Source organism: Apiospora aurea (assembly GCF_038362705.1).
Source record: "Apiospora aurea strain CBS 24483 chromosome Unknown utg000007l_segment0_segment0, whole genome shotgun sequence".
NCBI lineage: Eukaryota > Fungi > Ascomycota > Sordariomycetes > Amphisphaeriales > Apiosporaceae > Apiospora > Apiospora aurea.
In genome coordinates, this window is record NW_027117394.1 from 3,566,912 (window position 1) to 3,591,552 (window position 24,641).

A 24,641-nucleotide genomic window follows, 5' to 3' on the forward strand; every position below is an offset into this window, starting at 1 on the left:
ACTAGATCAGAAATCAGGAATCAAGATTATTACAGAGATTGGGGATGAAGATCGTTTTTAGAAAGTGGCCTAGCTGCGACGGGTCTGGGACGGGATTTAAGAATTTGGCAGTTAGTTGGCAGGAGATACGGGTCTCGGGAAGTTTTCTAGAACGCCCTTGCGCCCCCTGTTTTCTCTCCCTGAAAATCAAGAAGTCGCTGCGACGCTGTGGGGAAGAGACAAGGACCAGATACTGACCAGGACCAGGATATCGAACCAAACTTCATCAAAGTAAACAAGCTTTAGCGTTTTCGGGTTATTGTTTTGTATTTGTAACTATTATTATTGATTATTATTGACTAAGCAGTCCGATTAGACGATGTCCAGAGTAACGACTAACTCTGCTGGTTGTCAAGAGCAAGCAAGCAGGGATGCTTGACAGGCAAGTATTGCAGCGGGCGTGTATTAGCAATCAAAGCAATTGGTTGGCTGTTGGGCCCCCCTTTTCTTTTTCTTTCTCTCTCTCTTCCTGTCACCCCCTTTTCAGGGCAACTTAGTCGAACTTGTGGCCGTACCCGTCATTGCCAGCCTCGGCCGCGGAAACGCCCTTCATGATATTGACCTCGCCCGCGCGCACGTACGGCGCGCCCGACATGAACTTGCCCTCCATGGCGGGCACGGGCAGCTCGCGCCACGTCGCCTGGATGCGGGCCGCGCTCTCGAGCAGCTTGTCCTGGACCTGGGCGTAGTTGGCGGCCGTGAGCTTGCCGTCGCGCTTGGCGAACTTGCCGCCCACCAGGACGTGCTCGAGGTCGCCCGCGCCGGCGTGCAGGACGACGGCGGCGACGGGGTCGACCCAGCCGAGCAGCGAGGGGGTGCGGCCGTCGTACACCAAAACGTCGGCGACGGCGCCCGGGGCGATGATGCCGATGTCGTCGCGGCGCAGGGCCTGGCCGCCGGCGCGGGTGGCGAGGAGGAAGGCCTGGTTGACGGACATGGGGTCGTTGGGCGGGATGGCGCCCTCCTTGAGGACGTCGAGGTACAAAGCGTAGCGGGCGTGCTGGAGCCAGATGCGGGCCTGGGTCGCCATGTCGGTCGAGTAGGTGAAGAAGGTGTCGACTCCCAAGGCCATCTGGTCCTGCACGCCGAAGTGGATGCTGGGCTCGTGCGAGTGGCCGTAGTGCATCTCGGACTCGGGCGTGTTGGAGAGGTACTGGTTGCACGAGTGCAGCAGCTCGGCGTCCTTCTCCGTCATGAAGGAGCCGTGCGAGAAGACGACGGGGATGCTGTCGTTGAGGAAGCCGAGCTCGTGCAGCAGCTCGGGGCTGTTGTTGACTGTTGGTAAAAGAGGTCAGGGTTAGCGTACTGGGGGCTACTGTGGATGAGTAATTAGGGGGGAAGAAAAACAGAACTTACTGGACCAAGGTCCTCCGAGGTAGTGGGCGGTCATGGCGGAGACGTTGTACTCGCTGTAGCGCAAAATCGTTAGCTTCTTCTCTGGGCAAGGGGCAATATCTGTCGTTGGAAAGGGACTTACCGAGCCAGCGCCATGACGTCCTGGGTCTCCTGGCCGTGGGGGTTAGCGTAGAAGGAGTCGTAGGCCATGGCGGGCGTGACGAGGGTGTCCTTGGTCGGGATCTCGCTCAGCAGGTTGCGGAAGTCGGCAATCTGGTCGGGGACGGAGAAGTCGGTGACGTTGTGGAAGGCGTAGGCCCAGAAGACGCGGGCGCCGCTGTCGACCGAGGCCTGCAGGCCCGCGCGCGACGTCGCGTTGGACCAGGTGTGGTGCGCGTGGTCGAGCGAGGTCGTGGTGCCGGCGTTGAGGGCCTCGTACAGGCCCGCGAGCTGCCCGATGTAGACGTCGTCGGCCGTCATGTGGTCGCCCGCCACGAACTCGCCGAAGCGGTTGAAGTACTCGGCGAGCGACGTGTTGGACCCGATCGTCTTGAAGCCCGTCTGCCAGCCGTGGCGGTGCGTGTCGACGAAGCCCGGCGAGATGATCTTGCCCGTGCAGTCGACGACCTCGTGCGTCGCGTTGTCGGCGGCCGCGGGCACGGCCGCACCCTTCTCGTAGACGCCCGCGATGCGGTCGTCCTCGATCAGGACGGAGCCGTCGCGCACGACGTTGAGGGACTGGCTGGCCTGGTCGAAGGCGATGACGGTGCCGCCAGAGAGGAGGACCGACGAGGCCTGGGCGGCGGCCACGAAGGTGGAGAGGATAGCAGCGGCCTTGGAGGAACCCATGATGGCTGTTTTTCTTGGTTGTCTGGTCTGGTCTTGTTCTTGTCTTCTTGACTCGTCTACTTAAAGAGGCAGTCGGCAGTGAAGATCAAGTGCTTGGCTGCGAAAGACTGGCGCTGTTGCTGCTGCTGATCAGAGTAGCGAGAGAAGGTTGATACAGGCGGCCATGATCGACATTATATACACCCAGATCTCTCCCTCTTCTCATGAGCCCGAGTCCACCATGCCATGTACCTAGTATGCCATGCTCTCTGATCCGGTCCTGGCTATGACCATGATGGCCTGGTCGAGAGCCTCCGTCTCCTCCTTTTCCCGCGCCCGCATAACCACAAATCACCATAATCGCACTTCAATCGTACTACCAAGTCGACTTATCCAGATACTGCCAAGAACTATAGCGAGCTACTATAACAGAGTATATCCACACCCACAGGCCACTCTTTCGATCTCCCAGCTAACTAGCCTGCCTACGAGCCGTAACGCCGTAATTCCGCAAACCCGGTCCCCACTCTGGCGACTCTTCCGGACTTTCGAGAACCGCATGTCCATCGTGAGAATTTTCTGTTGTTCTGCGCCCGCACGCGCTTTGATCAAGAGGTGCATACGACGTGCGTTGGTCCCGTCAATCCACAACCGCCATTGCTAATCAGGCCGCAAGATCGCCCGAACCTGCATTGCCTCAGGGGCATTCCTCCTCCCGCAGCGTAGCATGCCGGCATTTCGGCACCGGTGGAGCTCTGTCCGCAGATACATCGTGTTATACCACACGATAATTCCAATGCAAGTCTATTATAAGACCGAGAACTGCCGGGCGGGTGCTGCGCCGCCCGTTGACTCCCGGGTGGATAGCGTGCGTATACCGTGACGTAAAGTATTCTACAGCATTCCTCCAATTCCCTTTCTTCCCGCCGTAAATGCTGTCTACTGAGCTGGCAATTCACGAACATGGCATGGGTATTGGCAAAACGACATGATTATACTGACAGACAATGGGGCCGTCCGATGTAGAGTTGCATCGAGATGGCCCCCTATACATATTAGAGTAGTAGACTTAAGCTAAAAACTTGTTCGCAGCTTGTTAAGCGGATATGTGACACTTCCGAGTGGCTGAGCGGTATGAGCGGTAACCACATGCGGTCCCTCAAGGCCATGCATCCCGCAGAGCCGCCAACTAGGCAGTCCGACGAGACTTGACGCGCTGTTTGTACACGGAAGCTGCGGTCTTAGGCTTGCGGATGGGTTGCGATGTGTGGTACGTCGCCCTCCTTCCCCCTCAACTTTCTTGCTGCGGCCGCTCAGGGCAGACGACACCTTTTCCGGCAGCTTCTTCTGGACCCATCCTGACCCATCAGGTAGAGCCGTGGAAGACTCTGTCGGTGCCCCTGTTTCATCGTATTCGTCTGCGGAATTCTGCAAGTGCCCCGACTGAGAGTCAGAGCCATGGCCCGAATCGGAGTCGGAACTTATCTCGACAACCTGCGTCCCGGGCGGTATGAAATGCTGCAGCGATGATCTGGGCACTGGGGGAGAGTCCCGCTGCTTGACAAAGGGGCTTGTGGACTTCGTCTTGCGTAGCACGGGAGGCGGGGAGATATCGGATCCAACTCGGCCTCGAGCTCTCGTGGTGGAAGGGTCCTGCGAAGATGCTAGCGTTTTTCTCCGATCCATGTCACCGCCCACCATGGATGAGGTTTCCATGTTGGCCTTCGACTGCGGGGCAGTCTGGAAGCTATCGGGGATAATGTTGGAATCCTCTTCGTTCTGTTGTTCCGGCAGCTCTTGAGAGTCGTCCATGGCTTCTTCATTCTCCGAGCTCAAATCCGGCGGTAAGTGGGGCTGCTGGCGTGATTCTTGAGAACCGAACCACTGAGAGGATCTCTGCGAGCTTTCCCTCAATGCCGTGCTCAACGAGGGCAACGATGAGGATGAAGCGTCTGGATCGTCGTCGTGCTGCGCCTCAAAGGCGCCTGCTGCGGGACTGGAGGTGCGAATGGTGCTAGGTGCAGGTGGCGAACCAGCTTCTTCGCCAGATTCTTGTTGGTCGCTGATTTCAAGCCCACCTCTCTCTCCCTCCGTAGCATCTTTCATTGAATCAGGCTCGGGCATTTCCCCTGTCGTGTCAAAGTCCGGTTGACGGCCGCTGTGGTCGCTGCTGGCTGACGATGGACGCTCGACCACTTTCGGATATGTCGACTTTGGTGTCCCGGTCAGAATATCGCCATTCGTATCGTTGAAATGCGTCGTTGGGACAGAAGATTGCTCGTGCGTGGGTGTAGTACGTCCACCATCAGGAAGGGCCGGCTCGGCATCATCAGATGGAGGAACGGCCCAATCCTCAGCAGGCTGATGACTGGTCGGTCTGGCCTCTTGAGATCCTGGTTCCCTCTGACTAGAGCTAGTAATCTGCGAGAAGTCAGAGATTGGGACATTGATGAAACGATGACCTTGGCCCGGCTGACCATTGGAAGAGTTGGTAGGTCCAGTCATCAAGGAATTATCGTCTTGGGAAGGGCGAGCATCCTCCATTCTAGAGTCCATGGTGGTCTCGAATGTAGGATAAGTTGTTCCATCGTCTGCAGGATCTTGGTTCCCTGTAGCTTCACCAGATTCGATAACTTCATCAGCTGGGTTGTCCATGCTCACATCAACTCGTCTTTCGGCTGTGGGCGACGTCAAGGGGTCCTGCCGAACCCTTGGTTCCATCATTGTAGTGTAGCCATCCATCACGGAGAAGCTTAGCTTCCGTCGGGCCTCCTCCTCAGGGTCCTCATCTTCCTCATCGGCGTCTTCGTCATCTGGGGCCTCAAAACGGCCATAGATGCGTTGTCCGGTGTGCTCGTCGTACTGCTTCTCAGGGCGCTCAAGGTGGCGGTCCCTCTTCGCCAGGATGACTTCGAGCGCCTCATCCCCGTGGACGTCCGTGATGAGACCAGTCAAATCCATAACCTGTGGTTGCCAATTGACAGCCTCGGAAAGGATGAACTGGGTCAAAGATTAGCAAATGGCCAGTAGTCTTGGGTCCAAGCAAGAGGCACTTACTTGTTTCCATGTGATGACCATGCCAACCTGCGCCTGTCCGGGCTGGAGCTGTCTCAGCACAGCCAAATCCTTGGGCAACGAGGGGAGATCATCCAAGTCAGAATAATGCGTTCCAGCAACCGAGTGGTCAGGCTGGGCGTGGTCGGCTTTGTCCATGGGCAGCTCTGGCTCAACGTCGTCATAATTGAGCCTCAGGTTCTCATCTTGACTGCCGGCCTGACCCTGATAGCTGTAGTATGGCACCTCATCGGGCTGCAGAGACTCGTCATGCTTTCTCTTTGTGCCAGCAATACTAGTCTCTTCCTGATCTTGACCAGCCGTCTCGGCCTCACCGCCACTCTTTTTCCCCTTTCGGGATCTGTTGCCTCGCTGCTGGGGATCCCATCGTTGCTCAAAGGGAAACGGCGGCTCACTCAGCTCAACTCCTTCGTACCAGCACTCAACAGCTCGATACTCGATCTTGTCGCGCCAGGCATCCGGGTCTTCTTCTAAGACTTCTGGATCAGTGGTTGTGTCCATAGTGTCTGCATTTTCAGCAGCACTTGTCTCCAAACGAGCGTTTTGCAGAGGCCGGACATTCTCCATGAGCTTAGCACTGAGCTTTTTCTCGTCATCTTTTGTCTTCGGATTACGGAGACCAAGGGCGCCAAAGAGCATGCGACGGCCCGCACCTAAATCGACCCGCCGCCTCTTTTGAGCTGAGGCTTCTGGATCGGCCTCCTGACTTGCCGGCGTCGCAACACTCGTGTCACCAGGCTCCCCTACAGCAGGCTCGGGTGTAGATCGATCGCCGCGCCTTCGTTTGTTGCTCTTTTGCGAAATGGTGGTGGTATCTTCTTCAACTTCGTTGGCTTCCAGCTCGCCGTCTGGACCAACGACCGCACCGCCAGAGTTGAGGGCATCCAATAGTGCTTTACGCTTGGCTTCGAACAGCTCCTTCTCAGCATCCTGTGTCGATTTCTGCAGGCCTGATTGGGACGTCGAGTCGGCTTGCATAGAGGCACCAGGATCCGCACCATTCTCTGGAGCTTGTGCGGCCATCCTTTGGGCTCGAGCTGCGAGGCGGCGCCGAGCATTGCGTTGCTTGGTGGCCTGCTTTCCAGAGCCAGGCGGTACAAGGCTTTCGGGCTGCTGAGCTGCTCCGGAAGATGACTGTGACTCTTGTGCTGCTGAAACGACAGTTTTCTGCGGTTGCTTGTTTGCATCACGGTCGGCCTGGTTTCCCTTCACTGTCGGCTTGCGCTCAACGTCCCGGCTTTTCGGGACCGATTTCTCTTGCTCCGAATCGGAGCTTGAACTGTCACTTTCAGACTCGGACGAGGAATCGGAGTCTTGCGCACCAGACCCGGGAGCAAAGTCCTCGTCGCTGCTTTCGCTGTCGCTATGCCCCGAGTTGCTCTCTTCATCGCTACTATCGCTGGAATCCTCATCAGACGAAGTATCTTCGGAGTCGCTATCCGAATTCGCACCACGGGCAGCAGGTTTAGCGCTGCGCTTCGCAGAAGTCTCTTCGGGGCCACTGTCGCTGTCGCTATCGCTCCCACTATTGCTGCTTTCAGACTCGCTGTCACTACTGCTGTCGTCGGATCCGCCAGTTGTGGGCTTCGATTTCGCTTTGGGTCCTGTACCTGCGTCCCGACTCGGTGGTACGCTGGCATTTGGTTTCTTTTCCTCCTCGAAAACTATGTGGTTCTTGGTACGACCGGGCTGGGGGTTCGTCGAAATAGAACCAGGGGGAGGCCACGGTGATCAAATTTCTTGACAAAATCATCAACTTCATCACCTTCAGAATCTGCCTCGTCGTCGACCAGACCGGCTTGATCGTGCGACTCGCTAGCTGGTGCTGGGCGTTCCAAAGCACGTCGGCTTTTGCGTGATGCTTTGCGGGGGACACCGTCGGCGTCGGCGGCTGTTCCTTTCTCGGTGGCCTGCTCCCTGGACCGCTTTCGGAACTCATCGCGAGGAAGAACAGGCTCAGACACCTTTCGGAGGGCCTTGTACGCCAGGTCCACATTACCGCCGCACTTAGCGAGCATGGTATTGCAGAAGACGGTGATTGAGGGGAACGCCGCCCGAAGAAGACTGGGACCATCCAACGCGCTCAGATCCACCCTTTTCGGAGCAGCAGGTTGTACAGAGGCTTGATCGGGAGAATTGCGATCGCCTTTTTCATCATGATCAGGTTCATCCTCCTTTTGAGACGAACCCTCATGTTCCGACTCAGCATCCTCGTTATGATCCTCCTCCTCGAAGTCCTGGTCGTCCATGGCTTCATCTAGTGGTTCGTCATCCGACACCGACTCGGATTCGTCGTCTTGGGCGTCATCTTCGTCATCGAGGCCTGAGTCTTCCTCTTCCATCTCATCTTCCTCAAAATCCGAGTCATCCTCCTCCTCATCTGATGCATCGCCGAAGACCTGGGGCACAGTATTGATTTTGACACGCTTAGCGCCATTGTCGTTTTCTTCGCCATTCGTAAGGAGCAGCATGGAGTTGTCTCGATCTTGCTCCTGCTCCTCAGGATCGCTGTCCTCGGCCGAGCCCTCCTCGAGTGCGACTCTTCGTCGTTTGCGGGGAGGGATGTCGAGGGCAGGCCTGCCCCTGGGAGCCTTCAAAAGGGGCCTTCCAAAGGGGATACCGTCGATCAGATGTTTTCCGTCGGTGGAAATCTGGTAGCGGCCAGAAAGGCGACGCTGCTTAAGGTCGTTGGTCAGAAGGGGGCGGATGCGCACATGGTCGCCCTCCTGCAGGACGGTCCGCACAGGCTGGAAATGGAGGCACTCGAAGTTGGAGCCATCGGGCGCGGAGAGCTCGACGGCATAGTCGTCCAGGCCCCAGTCGCTGCTCTCGAGGGGAATGATGTCGTTGACCTGCTCGAGCAGCTTGGATATGGTGGGATTCTCCTCGAGGGGGACAGGCCATACGACCTTGGCCTCGGGAAGACCGTTGCGGCGGATGGCCAAGTTGAGGCGCATGTGTGTTTGCGACATTATGAGGTAAGGAGTGATCGAGAGGTGAGGTACATGAAACAGCCCACGCAACTCGGATATTGGTTGCGATGCGATGCAGACAAAGACTAAACGACGGAAACGGGATGGGTATCAGTAGGAAAAATATGAATGACAAGTACGAAATGCTGCGCTATTCCCAGCTCATGGTGTGATGACTTCCAGCACCCAGTTGACTGTTGTCAAGAAAGTCGAGGTTGCAGAAATGGTCAGTGTTCAGATCGACTTTTGACGCAGATCTTTGAACAGAATACGCAATACTGCAGACAGGCGCGACTGGTTCACGCGTTGGAGGTTTGATGCCATTGAACTTTAGGGAAAAGAAAAATTAGGTGGGGTTTCTGGTGCCATGTGGGGTACGCTTGGAGAGCTCTAAGCGCTGGAGCTGGAGCTTCAGTGCATCGTTCCAGGGGACCAACGATGTCATTTTGGTCGCTCTAGGTGCCGCTCTAGCACTGTGTGTCCCCACCCAACTTTTAATGATTCCTCAACACCAGCCTCCGGTCCAGAACGTCCATCTCCAGATATCTACACACTTTCGAGAAGGCTGTTAGACGTCCGCCCATCCACGGCGAGGGAAGATTGCGCCATCGCTGTACGAAAAGTGAAAGCTTGTGCTGCTTACTTCTATCCACAGTTCGTTACCCTAGAGTTTGGCCGCGCGACGGCAACCGCCATCATGTCGGTCCTCTTGGAAACAAGTCTAGGCGACATTGTTATCGACTTACTCGTCGACTACGCCCCGAAAGAGTGCGAGAACTTCCTCAAACTTTCCAAGATCAAATACTACAACTTCTCACCCGTCCATTCGGTTCAGCAAGACTTTTCCTTCCAGTCCGGCGACCCTCTTGGCCCGACCGCGCCCTCTTCCGACGGCGGCTCGTCCATCTGGGGCGTGCTTTCCGGCAGCGCGGCCAAGAAGACATTTCCCGCAACCCTCCACCCAAAACTAAAGCACGCCGAGCGCGGCACCGTCTCCATGGCCACGACGCCGCACCCGACCAACCCCGAGGTGCGCCTGGCCGCGAGCCAGTTCATCGTGACCCTGGGCGACAACACCGACTACCTGGACGGCCGGGCCTCCATCTTCGCGAAGGTCGTGGAAGGCTTCGACGTCCTCGAGAAGGTCAACGCCGCCATCACCGACAAGGAGGGCCACCCCCTCGTCGACATCCGCATCAAGCACACCGTCATCCTCGACGACCCCTACCCCGACCCCGCGGGCCTGCGCGAGCCCAGCGCGTCGCCCCCGCCGACTAAAGCCCAGCTCGCGACGGTGCGCATCGCCGACGATGCCGACCTCAACGAGGAGGTCGACGAGGAGGCCGCCGAGAAGAAGCGCCGCGAGGCCGAGGCGCGCGCCCAGGCCTTGACGCTGGAGATGATGGGGGATCTGCCCTTTGCGGACGTCAAGCCGCCCGAGAACATCTTGTTTGTGTGCAAGCTCAATCCCGTTACGACCGACGCCGATCTCGAATTGATCTTCAGCCGGTTCGGTAAGATCCTGTCTTGCGAAGTCATTCGCGACAAGAAGACGGGCGACAGCTTGCAATATGCCTTTATCGAGTATGATGAGAAGACGGCGGCCGAGGCGGCGTATTCCAAGATGCAAAGCGTGTTGATCGACGACCGGCGCATTCACGTCGATTTCAGTCAAAGCGTCAGCAAGCTTAGTGAAGAATGGCGGTCGGGCGAGGTTGCCAAGCGAAGACGGACCGGCGGCGGCGGCGGATGGGGTGGTGTGGAAGGCCTGGAGAAGTGGCGAAAGTACCGCCATGAGGACCGAGTGGCCGACAGGAACGACAAGTACGGCATGGTCTACAGTGATGAGGAGATGCGCGGGCGCCACGGGAGGCAAGGCGAGCGCGCAGAACGCGACGACACGAGGGCAGGGGCTAGCGACGAAAGCAGCAGCCGAGCTGATAACGAGCGCTCCAGGCGGCAAGATGGCGAACGCGGACGAGGTGGAGGGGGCAGCGACGCGAGGCGGCGTAGTCGCAGCAGGAGTCCGAGAGGAGGAGGATATCGAGGAAACGGAGACAGGGGCCGCGACCGTCGCGATGGGGACAGGGGCCGTGACCGCCAGTATGACGGCCAGCGCCGCCGCGATGATCGCTACGATGGAAAAGACCGTAGAGATCGGTCCCGAGATAGGGGCTCGAGCTACCACGATTACCGGAGACGATGATCGCATAAGGGGCAGCTCACAAGCTAATCTCCCAAAGCAGCTTGGCCAGGCAACACGACTATGCATGGCCTACGGCGACCGCTTCGCCTGTCTGCTGTCGTAGGTGGCATGAGCTAGAGGCGCATGATCCCGGCTTGCACTTATACGAATCGTGGCGGTAAAAAGTAACGAGATCCCAACCGCACTTTGGACGTTTCATACAGAGACCTTACACGGCCAAAAGCGGAACGGAACGCCAGCCACCAGCATCAGACCTATTAGTGTTCAAGCGCGTAAACGCCAGGGCAAGTAGACACTACACATTGCTTACATTTCCGACTGTATCGGTTTCACTGATCGGGAATATCCACAGCAGCTGAGCCATTCTCCCTCGCTCATGCCTCGAGGTTCCAAGAGCTATAACGGGTGTTGTGATGGCAGCTGAGTAAGATGTAGTTACCTAACCAAGGCTAGCAAGCTCTACTTCTCCGAGAACACCACTTCTTCATCAGTCCCGTGGTCCCACCTACCTACACTTCAGTGATACCAGTGAGGCGACGGGATGGCTTCGAGCCGGAGCCGGGAAGTGAATGGATCTCGTATTGCTTGAGTAGGCCCAGACCAAGCATCAAGATAGGCAAGCAAGCCAGGGACAAAATGGATGTTGACAATCACTTAGATTGTTGGATTGGTAGTATATGTACATGTACTTTGAGTGTTGGTCTTGAACATAAACAATTGGTTGACCCCCCTTTATCAATGCTCATGCCACCAGATGCAATTTTTCGAGGCTCTTCCTCCCTGCTGTGTGTGTGATATGATCAATGGTATCTCTCTCTCTCTCTCTCTCTCTCTCTTGTGGACCAGAACCACCGGTGATGATGAAGCAATGATGCTTTTTGTGTAAAAATAAAAAAAAGGAAATGTAGTAAAAATGAAAACCCTCCTTGTCTGTCTGTTCTGTGCCAGGCAGAAGAAAATAAAACAACAATCTCCCCGAAAACGTATAGGCTTACTAAACATGATTCCGCAAATGCAAAGAACGACAAACCTAGAAGAACAAATTACTCTCCCTGCTCCCGACCTTCTTTTTTGGTCTCTGTCCCTTTCATTACCTTCCGAAACCTGCTACTGCCGCCGTGCCGGGTCTCCGTGTGGAAGAAACCGGGCCTTCTTCCCCCCACCCCTTGTGCGAGGTGACAAGAAACGAGAAAAAGTCTAATAATCTCAATACAAGTACAATAAAATGACAAGTGACAGCTGACATAATAGAATGATAGAACGAGGCGGGAAGAAGAAGAAAAAAACGAAATAAAGGGTGTGTGTGTGTGTAACCTATGACACGCACATTCCCTACCCCCGGGTAAATTCGAGTTTTGGTGGTTTGTTGTTGTTGTATGATATGATATGCGGATGACACATCGACTTTCCCAATCGTAGATTAGGGAGGGAAGGAAGGAGATCCGGGGGTGGGAGGGCGAGGGCAGTGCGATTGCTGGATTCCCCTCGAGAAAGATGAAAAGTGACAAGATGGTACGATAATAGGTAATCAAAACAACAACAACAACAACAACAGATCAATGACAAAACCATTTGAAACTTGATAGACAACGGGCATGCGCGAACGAAAGAAGAAGGAAGCCTTTGCCAGCCAGCCAGCCAGCCAGCCAGCCAGCCCAGCGGCTACCGGATATGCACAGAACGGAAAGCAAGCGGCCGCACCACCCCGCCACGCGACGGATCCGAGATCCTCTGACAGACTATAGACCAGGGGTGGTGAGCAGGGGCCAGGACCAGGGCCAGGGCCAGGGTGGCGGGCCACCCTTGATGTTGCTTTTCGAAATCGAAGAAAAGAAGATTGCGGAGAAATAGATGGAGATTGTGACCTGGATTGATGGGGATGAGGGGGAAAAGCCCAGGTGAGGAGAAAGAGATGTGCGCCACGTGTGAAACCGTCGGGACGGGAACAACCCCCCTCGAGAAAGTGGGAGAGGGTTTTTGCCCGCATATGTCGTGGGCGGGTTTTCCAGGTACGACGCTATCGAGTCTCGACCGGGCACGACTCCAGCCAGGGCCAAACACGAGAGCGCTAGAGAGAGAATGTGTCTGTGTGTGTGTGTGAAGGGATAAGTGTGTGAGAGGGTATATGTTCTGCAACTTGTGCATAATGATCTGTTTCTTTCTTTCTTTTTCTTTTTTAGAAACACGAGAGTTCGAGGTCGAGGTCGAGTATAAAGAAAAGCTGAAAAGTGACAGAAAAAGAAAAAGGGGTTGGTGTGGTGCAGTGCCGTCGGAAGGTGAGCACCGGAGAAGCAAAGCAGCAGACCGGGGAGCCGTTTCGGAATAGATTGGATCTGCCGACGCCACCGACGAATCAGAACAGCCCTGTCTGCTGTTATTGTGGCTCTGGTCGTTCGTTCGCGCCCGGTGTGAGGGAGGGTGTGTGTCTGTGGGAAGACAAGACACACCGGGCAGCCGGGGGAAGTCGAAGCGAGATACCCCGGTTGACCGACGAAGCCCCTATCGAAGGAAGGCGAGAATGGCCTCGTGTCGGGAGAAAATCAGATCATCTAATCAGAAAAAGGTCAAGGGTTGTTCTTGGTGCTGTGCCGCTTTGCTGTATGCACGTATTTGTCTGTGTAAGTGTAGCGACATGTCGTGCGAGTGCTGCCAATGGAGTTGACAGCCGATGGATGTGCTGTGGTGTCATGCTGCCCTTCGGGAGAATTGGGGTGGTAAAACCGGGTTCTCGAACTGCCTGCCTGCCCTGCCGCGCACCTCCCGCGGGATGATGTTGATGGGTGGTGGCAAAGGACGACATCAGCCAAGGCAGCTCCTTCGTACCTGACAGGACGTGGGGACCTTGTTTTGACACGGGCGAAAAGGCAACGCCCTTGGTCGCACAGCAGCATGTCGTAGGCTTGACAACGGCCACGACACTGCACTGGACACAAGCACAGCATTCGAGCCCAAAGCTCGTAAAACAAGGACCCTCTCCCCTTTTGTTGAACCATGGGGTGTGCTAACCGGTGTGTAATGAGTTGTTGTCGCTCGCCGTTGTTGTTGGGGCGGATGTGGGGGAAGGGGATCAGGTTTGGGAATAGGGGTTATTGGAATGGAATGATTGGGGGGGGGAACTCTCTCTGTGTGTGTGCGCGAATGACTCTGGCTGGGCTGGACTCCGGAAGTCCCTCCTCCCTCAGCCTATCCTTGCCCTGTGTATGTTCCTATCTTCGCAGGTGGTGTCGTCCACCGTGCCCCTCCGAGGTCGCACCACTGCCCGTACCCGCCGTCGTAGCCCCATCGTCGTAATCCTGCTGATGGTGCTGGTGGTGCTGCGAGCGATGAGAGGAGTGGTGATGGTGATGATGGTGGTGAACGTCATAGTGGTCATGGCCACTGCTGCCACCGCCATAGCTAGAATGCGTCTGCGGCACGTGGCTGTGCGAAACCGGCACATAGTCGTGTCCATTAGCGAGTGCGGCCGCTGCGTGCGAACCCCGGCGTGAGGGCGAGGCCAAGGGCGAGCCTGTGGACACCTTGTTGTCCGTGTAGATGTAGGACCCGCCTGCGTGGTCGGCGGCCCCATACTCGGCCGTGGCAGCAGTGGGTGCGCCGGCGCTGTACTGCGTCGACATGGAGCGGCCAGAGAGCGTCGCGGAGGAAGAGGTGCCGGTGCTATACGACGCGGGCGAGTCGCCAAAGTCGCCCCCATAAGTACTGACGTCGCCCGTAGAAGTAGAGGTCTTGCTGCTGTAGGGCGAGCCCGAGGAAGGTGGGAGCCCGTCCGCGGCGCGGTAGGCAGCAGAAACGGAAGACGAGCTGGACAGCGTGCGGTGCGGGTTGGGCAGACGGTCGGAAGTGGTGCTGCTGCCGTTGCTGGCGTGGCTGCTAGGTAGAGACGCCGCCATGCTCGACAGCGAGAAGTTGGGCAGCTCGCTGCTGCTCACGGCGGCCGCTACTGCTGCAGCTGTTGCTGCGGCTCCTGCCCCTGCTGGTCGGTGGACGAGGCTCCCGTAGGGATACGTCGACGCCGCCGCCGCGTCCGCCGGATCCACGTAGACCGACCCTGCGGCCTTGCTCGAAGCCGAGCTTCCATAACGGTAAAGCTGTTCCGCCGGGTCCTGGCCCAGCTGCGCCGCAGTCGTGGGATACGCCGGGTAGCCACCGAGACCGTACTCGGCCGCTGCGGCGACCCCACCGTCGTCGGGGTACGCGCCGCCAGTCCATGCTGTCGTTGAATAGTACCCTTTACCGCCTGTCGGGTACCCAGGGTACGAGTTCTGTCGGTACGCAGCCCCCGCCACGCCGCCGTCCGCCAGGGCCGCCGCCGCGTTGAAGGCCGCGAGCGGCGACAGCGAGCCGCCGTTCGAGCGGGCGTGGTAGGCGCGGGCCGTCTCGACGTTGTAGCCGTAGTCGGCGCTGCCGTCCCTTAGGTGCGTCTCGGTGGAGGAAACCTTTATTTCGTTCGTAGTCAAGCCAAGTTAGTAAAGACTCGAGGGTATGTAGAAAGTGGTAGAAGTATATTGAGAGATACATACCCTTAGGAAGAGACAAGGCTCATGACCGGCGTTCTTACAGTTGGAACATGGCCCGCCGTTTCCTGGATCGCCACTACACCGGATCTTGCGCTTTCGACATCGACCGCACTGTATGGAGAAGGCACATTGTCAGTTCCTGTCCTGATTGTTGACATCCTCTTCTCGACTTCACGACTTCTCAAGGGAAGCTGTGAAGGGACAGGGGGGAGTGAGTTTTTCATGATGATGTCCTTCTTTCTCAACTACTTACAGCCACGGCGATCCGCTTGCGCGGAGCATCGTCCATGTCTCGCTCGACCATGGTCTTGGAGAGCCGCGAGTCGTGGTGAGAAGGCAGGTGGTGGTGGTGTGGGTAGCGCCGGTCAAGGTAGCCAAGGGGATACGGCGGGCAAGCACGGCTGTATCGACGGCTTGGTTCACTGGACGTGTAGCATGCCGGAGTGACCATCTTGAAAGAGGAGAGAGGGGGGTAAAAGGGGAAGGAGAAAGAAAGAAGGAATATCTTCCTCTTCAACTAGACTTCAACTTCGTAATAATTTTTTATTATTCGTGCGTCGTGTCGTGCCGCCTTTCCTCTCGGCTCGCTCTCCTTTTCTTACTCGAGCAAGGCGCGGTACGTGCTTGCGTGCGGCCCAGTGCGTAGGTAATATAAAAGATTGCGCGTAAAAAGGGGGGGGCGGAGTGATGGAAGCGAGTATGTGTTAGTCAGGGTTTGGGATCCGGTCCTCTGCACAAGAGGGAGAGACAACGTCGTCACAGCCCGCAGAAACCGAGATAAAAATAAAAGTAACAACAATAGAGAGGGGAGAAAAAAGAGGGAACAATGTAGCCGGCGGTGCGCTTGTGTTATGTTGACGCCCGTGTCGTCACTGGGGCTGATGTCGTTTCCCAATCTGGGACCACAGGCTAGCAGCGGAGGAGAGGTGGGAGTGAACCAGACGATGATGATGCAGCAACGTCGTCTGTCTGTTCTATTGCAAAGGGCCGAGAAGCAGGGGTATGGCGTGTTAGACTGGGGGTTTCGATGTTTGATACACAGGCAGGTGGCGCTGCACAGAGCTTATGATTTTCCTTTTTTTTTCCTTCCTTCCTCTGCAAGTAGCCCTGAAGTTTTTGCTCAGCTTGATGGTCACTGTCGTCAAGCTTTCGCCAGATTGCTTCTTGTTGTAAGACTCGACTGTTTCATCAAGAGGCTTGGTCAGACTTGGGATATGGAGTAAGTTTGCAGGACGCGGTTGAAGTTTCCTGTAATGGGATGGTGCACGGGGTGGGTGGAGGGGGAAGAGAGGGGGGAAATAGGAGAGGTGAAGATGGCGGTGGCCGTCGTAGTGGTAGTAGGCAGTGGTTGGAAGAGGGAGGATAAACGAGGCTGCAAGTCCCGTACCTCTGTCTGTTATACCTCGTGTGTCACTCGGGGAATGAATGATGGGGCAGAGAGCCGAAAGGCAAAGACCGAGACTGGGCAATAGAAAGAGTCAAACTCCAATCCATGAAGCTTGTGTTTGCATTTGCTTGAGAGAACATCGGGCCATGGTCTCTATGTAACTCGCACCAGCAAATTTTCGTATCAGACTAGGGGACGATTCACAACATCTGCCCAGTCATCCATCATATGTACTTGCAATGATCAAAGACAGGCAGTCTAGAGGGTACACCGGCGTCGGATACTGGCAGCAACGTGTGGTACCCCTTACTTGCATGGGACCCACCCCATAACCATGTGGCCAGAGATTGTTGTGTCTTCGTTAGCTTACATGTCAATGTCTTGGAGCGAATCTGGATCTCACGGACGTGGGGAGATGGATACCCGGCAGCGGCAGGCCAAGCATGTAGGTGGGTAAGCAGCGTGATGGAAGAATGGGGTTAGAGGGGAAGAAGGGGAGAAAGGGGGGGCGCCGTATTAACATATCCCGGCGGCGATCCCCACGATACCCGTTGTGAGATTGGCCAGCCTCCCCTCGCAGTTCGTCTTGAGATGAAGTACAGTAGCGGCGGGTGAGCTGATCCGGTCTCACAGCACAACACATAACACGACGGGGGGGCGGTCCAATGACAGCTGGCGTCAACTCCCCGGGCAAGCGTCATCTGCCAGGTACAAATGATGTGCAGGGTATAGTGAATGTACCTCGCGCGGTCGAGACAAGGGCCTACTGTAGCTAGAGGGGGGAGAGGTAGCCAGAGAGAGGAAGTACAGAAGTACAGTATGAGAGGAGAGAGGGCAGGGTAATCGTACACAATCTTGTGTAACATGATCCGAAAACCCAGCCAGTGGCCCGTAAGCTGAAACCAGACATCTCGCTCATCGAGACCCTGGAAATTGGGAGGCAAGAGAAAAATAGAAGATTTGAAATCACAGCCCAGATATTTCCCAGCGGGTCCCTCTCCGCCCCGGAAAAGAGATGGCCTATATGGCACAGATACACACTGTACAAATGCATGTAGGTTAATATAATGTAAAGTAATGTAAACGATGTCGAGCATGTATGTACTTCTTGGGCCAAAGAGACGAGGCCGAATCGCCTGACCTCGACATATATGACTTGTATGTGATCCAGGGCGTAACGTGCTGTACGCGGCCATGATGAAGCCAAGGAGGTGACAGATAACGAAATCCTTGTGAATTGGAGGAGGGGAGAGCGGAGAAGGGGCAATCCTGGGCAAACACAGCGATGAAGGATTTGGTGACGATGTGATATCTGTTGGAGATGGGCCGCACGCGCCTGCTTCGTCTCACTGGAGAGGCAAACGCATGGTAAGACAGAGTAACCTCCTTGGTGTATCCCAGCTGGCCCATTCACCTACCAGACATACTTTCTTTACGACGTGCTTGACATACAGAGAGGAGACATAAAAAACATATCCAGCCTGAGAAAGGCGACGACGACTCTCCGCCAGCGCATGACGCAAGAAGCAAGGCGTCGTCATCCTTCAGCAAGATGGGTGTAGCATTAGCCCAAGAGATAGCTGCACAACATCGTTTCTGAACCGCTTCTTTGGCTCAGTATGGCTAACGTCTTCTGGACCTCTTGTACCAGGCAAGCGGAGTCCATCAGGGTCTATCTCTGCCAAGGACAGGGGAGGTGGGAGTGAATGGCAGGTAGGCATGTGTGTACTCTCCAGGGCAAACGGAACCACACCGGGCAGCCGGGGAAGCGTTCCTACCATTCCCTAGAGACACCATGGACATGCAGTGCAGTGCGAAGGAAGGCCATTGAGCCAAGGGAAGTCCAAGGTTCCTCTGCGCCAATGGGGAGCCGGGCGTGGCGATTGGTACTGTGAAGCGGGGAGGGGGAGGAAAAGTAGTACGATGGTTGCTTCCTCATCCCAGAAAAGAATGCAGCAGGGCAAGCAAACAAGCAGAAAAGGGCCGCGCCGTTAAAGAAGGGTCGTAGTATCAGCAGCAGCCTGCTGCATCTGTCATGTTTGCTTGCCTCTCCCCAACAGCGGTGGTAGTGGTGACGGTGACCTCCATTATGGTGGGGATGTGCGTTTTCCCTCTTGGCGGCGAGCCAACAACCTGGTCTGCTTCGACGGCACGCAGAGGTGCAAACGGGGTGCCCTCTGACAACTGCCTTTTCTAATAGTTACACGACCGACTCCGAACTTACAGAGAAAGAGAGAGAGGTGAGAGGCGTAACGTCTTCTGCCCCCGGGATTGACAATAATTAGCTTGCAGGTATTACCGCAGTCCCCTTCGCCTTTTCCCCTTGTGATGCCAGCACTTCAGTCCATGGGTAGGTAATATATGTATAGCCATGTATTCGTCGTCGTCGTGGGGGTCAGCTGAGACAAGCGTAGCTAGTTGTCGCGCTCTACCCCACTGGATCGTCTCTCTATGGCAGGTCAAGGAAGGTCGAATCGAACATTCATCCACATGAGGTCATTGGCGAACGGGATAAAATAAGAAAGTAAACACATATACGGAGTAGGGACTTCCCTGAGATGGATCGTTCGGGCGCTCTCACTGAAGGCGTCGTCTCCCTCACGAGCGTATCCGCGTTGGGGAGAAAAGAGATTGTATGTACACCCCAAAAATGGCCAGTCACAACAGGTGATTGATTGGCGGTTCGCTCAACTTCTGACAACGTCTTGTGTTTGTTGACCTGTCACTTCTCAACTTTCAACTTTTTCGGTTTCTCTCTCCCTCATTCTCTCGAAAGCGAGCGAGGAAAACGGACGAGCTTGGTAGATTGCCGACAAACCAGTGCCCTGGAGCGATCCGATTCGTTGGGCCAAGGCACTTGCTTGGGGAGATGGGGTAGTAGTAGTAGTAGTAGTAGTAGGGCAGGAGGAGGGCAGCCTCCCTTCGTGGTCCAGTTTGCATGCACCCCGGCACGTGGAGAGCTTTCACCGGGTGTCTTGCAGGAGTTTTGAGGGCGAAGACTGACAAGCGCATAAGCGTATACCTTGATTGGCCTCGCCATGATGCAGCGTCCATGGCCGGGTCCCTGCTACAGGGCTGGCTGGCGCAGGTCATATCATCTAGATGCTCCAGATAGGCGTAGATAGGCGATACGAAGGGAGGCGCCACGAGGTGTCATTGACAGATTCGTGCCATCAGGGACTCCCTCCGATACCCGTGGCGAGGCAGGGTTTCAAGCGCCTCGTTGCTACCGTTACCTCTCACCTACCTCGAGCTGATTGCCTATTCCGTGGTGGCTTGGACATACCGCATTCCGCGAACCCGGTTCTGCAAGAGAGTGATTGCTGTCGTCCCGGGCGAAGAGACCAATCGAACCGGTCCACACTGGCCCGCGTCATCGCCCTTGTCCGGTACCTACATATGTAGGTAGGTAACATGGCAGACTCCGAGGAGTTGATGATAGATACCCAGGCGGCTCGCCCCAAAGTTTCCCATGTACGCACATGTATGTGTGTGCGTGCGTGTATGTGTGTGTACATGGAGGAGAACACGACACACGTCCTCGAGGGTTGGGTAATCGGGCCACTTTCAATTCGGTAGGCAGACCGGGTTCAGACCCGGGCAAGGTGGTGCGAAGCAAGCTGGCCGGCCATCCTTTGGCTACATTTCCACCGAGGACATGCGCATAGCACAAGCACAAGCACAAGCACAAGCGACTGACCTTGGCGTGAAGGGCCGACCGGCTTGCTGGGCTTAGTCAGTCGACTCTGAGTCGTTCCTCACCTTGGAAATGGCCCCCACGTAAGACCTAGTTAGTGACTTGAGATGCTGTGCCGATTAAGTATAGCGGTTAGTCAGCAGGCAGTTCGTGATAGTAGCTACCGAGAAACCACAGGAATGGGTAGGTAGGTAGTATCTCGATGGCGGCGCACTCCTCTGATCGATGGCTGGGAGACGCACGACGCACTGCAGCAGACGGCAGCAGGCGCAAGTAGACCCGAGAGGGCAGCGGAGATTTCAATCCTACCACTTCGTCTGCCCCCCCAGTCCTGCAGCGGAAGGCGGCAGTGGGCGCGTTCCATGGTTGCACGGGACATGCAGCCACCCGGATGCGGCGTGGGACGAGGTCTGGTGTGATTGGGTACGTCGAGGTTACCGTTTCTGATCGTTATGTTGTTGGCGGTGGTGGTTTGGGCGAGGCCCGGTGGCCGGCCTGCACCAATTGGTGCAGTGACCATTGCCCCAAGTAGAATGGATAAAAGTTGGAGGGGAAGGGTACTTCCTGGCTCACTTACTGTACCTGCTCTCCGGTAGCTGGCCTGGGGAGCGTTGAAGGTCTACTTACATACTTACATACTGCCTCACTACATGCCTATGCCTACCCTCTTTGCCGGTGCTGTGTATGTAGATTGTATTCGTCCAGTAGTTCCGTACGTCAATCTTTGCATGAGTCGGCCCCCTGTCATATCAATCTTTCCCCTCGTCCTCAGCTCTTCCATCTTCGCAGCTCATACAGGATTCTGCTATCAATAGGCTGAAGGGCGCGACTGTTTCGGGGACAGGTTATTACTCGCCCCCGCCGCCGCCAACATGCTGAGAGCGGTCTTTGGGAGATCCAAGACATGTCTTTGACGTCGTCGCAGATGTATAGAGCGTCCGTATCGAAGAAAGAGGGCCGCAGCACCTGCTTACTACTTACCTACTTACGGTACGCTTTCCATGGTTCATGGCAATGCCAACCACGTTCAATAAGCAACCTTTGATGTATGCATTTAGATACGAGGAAGTGGAGCCCCCCCCAATCTCATTCAGATACGACCAGATAAGCCGACCAGAAATCGTGCCATGTCTGGAAACCCATTTAATGAAGGGGGGCCACGGGGAGTGGGTTGCTGTAGGATTCATGATAAGCCTTGTGGGAACTCCCGTTGTTCGTTGCGTTGCTGAAGACGGCATCGAAGACGCAGACGCAGACGGCAACCGGAGCTCAGCTCACTGCACATCGCATGCGGGTTGCGCTGGCAGATTGCCGGGCCTCGCTCGTCTAACATTGCCTCTTCGTGCGCGTGCGTCGCGCTGAAGGGAGCTGGGCATTGTAGGCAAGCAGGACAGTGGCGCGCGACGTGCATCTCCGACCCTGAGAATGAGGCTAGGTGGTAGGTATGTATGGGATATGGCATCGGCGAGCGGTGGTTGCATTGGCCTGCTGCAGAATCTGACGGTGCTGTCTGAGGTTGGAAGATCCAAGTGAGGTCGGGGAGGGGGATCCGGATGCCGGTAGCCGGCAGCCACCGCAGTCCCTGGCATCTCAGTGTTCCTTCTCGACCCCTTCGATCGGCCTTCTACGACCTGTTACATGACATTCGACCAGGGAAAGCAGCGTATATAGTCGCGAAAGTGCACATTCAGGTGCGCGAGGCATGCAGGTAATCGGTGTCTTTAGCAATCTGCGTGTCTAGGTCTGTTTGCAGATGATATTTCCAAGACAAACAGAGCAGCAAGAGTGGGTTTGTGGGTGTCGACCGATGCTGGCTGCAGGAAAGTGCAGGAAAGTGCAGGAAAGTGCAGGAAAGTGCAGGAAAGTGCAGGAAAGTGCAGGAAAAGTGCAGTTTGCATACATCCAGGCAAGTCACGAGGCGATGGGCTGCGAACGGGAGACTGGACATGCGGTTTTAGCCGCCGTCTCGTCTTATCTTGCCTTATTCGAACATTGGACCAATTTCAACTCCAGACCTGGTCTAATGTCCAGCGCATGCTGTATTTGGAAGATTTCCCCGATTTCCCCATCTTTCGTGGCTGTATCCGCGCCTGGCGCGTGAGAGAGTCTGGAGTCTGGACTTTCCTGATGGTCCGACGATAATCAAATGTCACCTACTACTACAGTAGCAGGGCACAGGGTCCAAGGGATAGGTACTGTAGTCGGCGCGTGGCCAATAAGGCATGAACATTATTTTTTTTAACTTGACACGCGACAATGGTCGAGAAGGGCGGGCAGACAGCGGCCAGAACAATTGAATGGGGCCGGGATGGAGTCTTGGCACCCACTTGGGGCCAGCTGCTGATAGGTAATGGCTGGTCAGCTCAATGTGTCATGGCAATTGGTTGAGGCGGTCACTATCTCGCAGCTCGCTAGCTGAGGAGCAGTTTCAAAAAATGGGATTGTGCCGTGCGCCAATGGGAGGCCACGCTGCGCCCTCACCGATGGCTGGCATCAGCCAGGGACCACTTATCGCCGGTACAGGAGCTGCTGCCCACCCCCTGCTGGGGCAGGACTTGCCGATTGCCTTGGTTGCTCGGTAGGCCACCTAACAAAGATGGAGTGTGCTGATGTCAGTATCTGCCATTTAGTGCCATTGAGTGCCGGGGGGCCCATTGCCAACCCCAACCGAGCCAGCCGCCAAACGAGGTTATTCGGTCACGCGGTGCGCCATGCTTCCAATTGAATGCGACAGGAGATGAGCGCAATGGTAAAATACGTCAACGCCAACCAAGATCTGGCTTTTCTTTTACGTAGCGAGAATTGGTCAACTGCCAGGCGAGCCAGGCTCTCCGCGTCCCATGCTTTTTAGCGAACCCACCCAAGGTCGGGGTGCATTGGAAACAGTGGCCCTCCAGTGTCTAGGGGCCTAAAAGCCACGGTTAAGGGCAGTCCCTTCAGGGGGGTCGACCTGCTTATCGCAGCCGAAACCGCCTTAGGGCGCCTGGTAGTTTTAAGCTTCTGTCGTGCCCCTGGTGCAGCGAGTGCAGCCGGTGCCACTCGCTGCCCTCCCTGTCCTGTCACGGGCAGGGGTCCTTATCTTCAGCACCTGAGCACCTGCTGGAGAAGGAAAGTCCCAAGGACCCAAGACCCCAAGACGGAGAAGCCAAGCAGCCTCATTTGCTGCTCTAGCCTCCATTCCTCCGGGCACTTCCTCCTACTCCTGCCTCCCTCAATGGGGTTGCTGCTGATGTGTTCGTTAGAGGGGGCGCGAACTCTATCCAGGGTTCCGACTCGTCGGAGACGCTGGACCTTGGCACAATGACGGGCGGCATGGGAAGTGCATATAAGCCTCGCCGTCATCTCGCCCGCACACACACACCCGACTTCCAGTTTGACTTCTTGCATGAACCACCTTCTCGGATCCTTTTGGCCAGCGCTGGCTGAGATTGGGTTTCCTCTCCTTCCCCCGCGTGCCCACAAAACGCTGAGCAGGAGCCAGCCAGAAGCCCAGAGCCGACCGGATTAGCCAAATGGTGACGAACACGAACAAAATGACTCGCCCCTCTTCGGAGCAAAGCCACTCTACGGCCTCTCGGTGGAATTGGTGAGGTAACAGAAACCACCGCCCCGCGTCGCTGGCCCACTCTCATCAGCGAACGCTGGTACGACTTTTTTTTTTCGATGGTCGCCCACGATGGAGCAAGGCACGAGTGGCAGAGTGGCACGCAAGCACTCGGCTGCGAGAGCCTAACAGAGCAAGACCGCGAAAACAGCCGTGGTCAGTGTGTCAATCTGGTGCATTCCCACATGGCGGCGGCAGCGACCATCTCCCACGGCCACGGCTCGAGCCACGCCCGGCCAGAGATTGACAGATTGAATTACACGATCATCCGGACTAAAAGTCCTGTCTATGACTAACTGATAGGTAACAGGATGCCATCTCCAGACCCGATCAGCCGGTTGGCTCCGTCTGCCTCCTCCTTGCCTTGCTTGCCTCCTCGTCGCAACTTTGTCTAGGAGCGAGATGTGCACGATGAGCAGAGATGAGATGCCGGCCTGCTGAGGGATTTCAATGGGGCCCCCCAAAACCAAAGAGGGTTTTCCCGCCACCGCTTTGTCGGCGCGTCGGTCGACAGCCGACCGAACAGCACACTCACTGGCTGGCTGCTGAGTGAGGGAAGCTGGAAGAAAAAAAACCGGATCGACGAGATTGAGCCATCTTGCTAGAACCGTGGTCCCCGTCCGTGTTTCGCTTGCTGATAACAGTCCGGCCAGCCTGTTACAGGCATGCCTGATACCTGACTACCGACCCAGCCTAGACGGCGCCCCCGGAGGGGAAGAGATATGCAGCAGTAGCAATCGCGACCCACCTAGGGCTCGTTTTGGTCGTTACTACTTCGGCCGCATTTAAGAGGCGCTGGAGTCTCTGGGAATAAATTTTACGCCAGAGAATCCTCCCCGAGTCTCAACTCTCTCTGTCCGTCGTGTGCCTCTGTCGCTTAATCCTCCCCCCTACCCTCCCTCGGCGTATCTTAATACATCGATCGCTGCCCGTTGTGCCTGCCCGTCTTGTCGCGTGCCGCAGTTCTATATTTGTCACACA

General features: G+C 56.1%; 5 protein-coding genes across 5 annotated transcripts; 2 read left to right on the forward strand and 3 right to left on the reverse strand.

Moving 5' to 3' along the window:
- Positions 1-532: 532 nt before the first annotated feature.
- PG986_011398 (uncharacterized protein) lies at positions 533-2,223 on the reverse strand (the record flags this gene model as incomplete). The annotated part of the gene is made up of 3 exons (XM_066847620.1): positions 533-1,314; positions 1,396-1,448; positions 1,517-2,223. The coding sequence occupies 3 exons, from the start codon at positions 2,221-2,223 to the stop codon at positions 533-535; spliced, it is 1,542 nt and encodes a 513-aa protein (XP_066697111.1).
- A 1,168-nt stretch (positions 2,224-3,391) lies between these two features.
- PG986_011399 (uncharacterized protein) lies at positions 3,392-8,249 on the reverse strand (the record flags this gene model as incomplete). Its single annotated transcript, XM_066847621.1, has 4 exons — positions 3,392-3,418; positions 3,499-5,202; positions 5,260-6,881; positions 7,004-8,249. 4 exons carry the CDS (start codon positions 8,247-8,249, stop codon positions 3,392-3,394), a joined length of 4,599 nt encoding a protein of 1,532 aa, XP_066697112.1.
- Positions 8,250-8,946: 697 nt separating this feature from the next.
- Positions 8,947-10,455, forward strand: PG986_011400 (Peptidyl-prolyl cis-trans isomerase-like 4; the record flags this gene model as incomplete). Its single annotated transcript, XM_066847622.1, has 1 exon — positions 8,947-10,455. One exon carries the CDS (start codon positions 8,947-8,949, stop codon positions 10,453-10,455), a length of 1,509 nt encoding a protein of 502 aa, XP_066697113.1.
- Positions 10,456-13,661: 3,206 nt separating this feature from the next.
- On the reverse strand, positions 13,662-15,423 carry PG986_011401 (uncharacterized protein; the record flags this gene model as incomplete). The annotated part of the gene is made up of 3 exons (XM_066847623.1): positions 13,662-14,891; positions 14,976-15,083; positions 15,226-15,423. 3 exons carry the CDS (start codon positions 15,421-15,423, stop codon positions 13,662-13,664), a joined length of 1,536 nt encoding a protein of 511 aa, XP_066697114.1.
- Positions 15,424-22,512: 7,089 nt separating this feature from the next.
- On the forward strand, positions 22,513-23,482 carry PG986_011402 (uncharacterized protein; the record flags this gene model as incomplete). Its single annotated transcript, XM_066847624.1, has 2 exons — positions 22,513-22,634; positions 23,299-23,482. 2 exons carry the CDS (start codon positions 22,513-22,515, stop codon positions 23,480-23,482), a joined length of 306 nt encoding a protein of 101 aa, XP_066697115.1.
- Between the last annotated feature and the right edge of the window lie 1,159 nt (positions 23,483-24,641).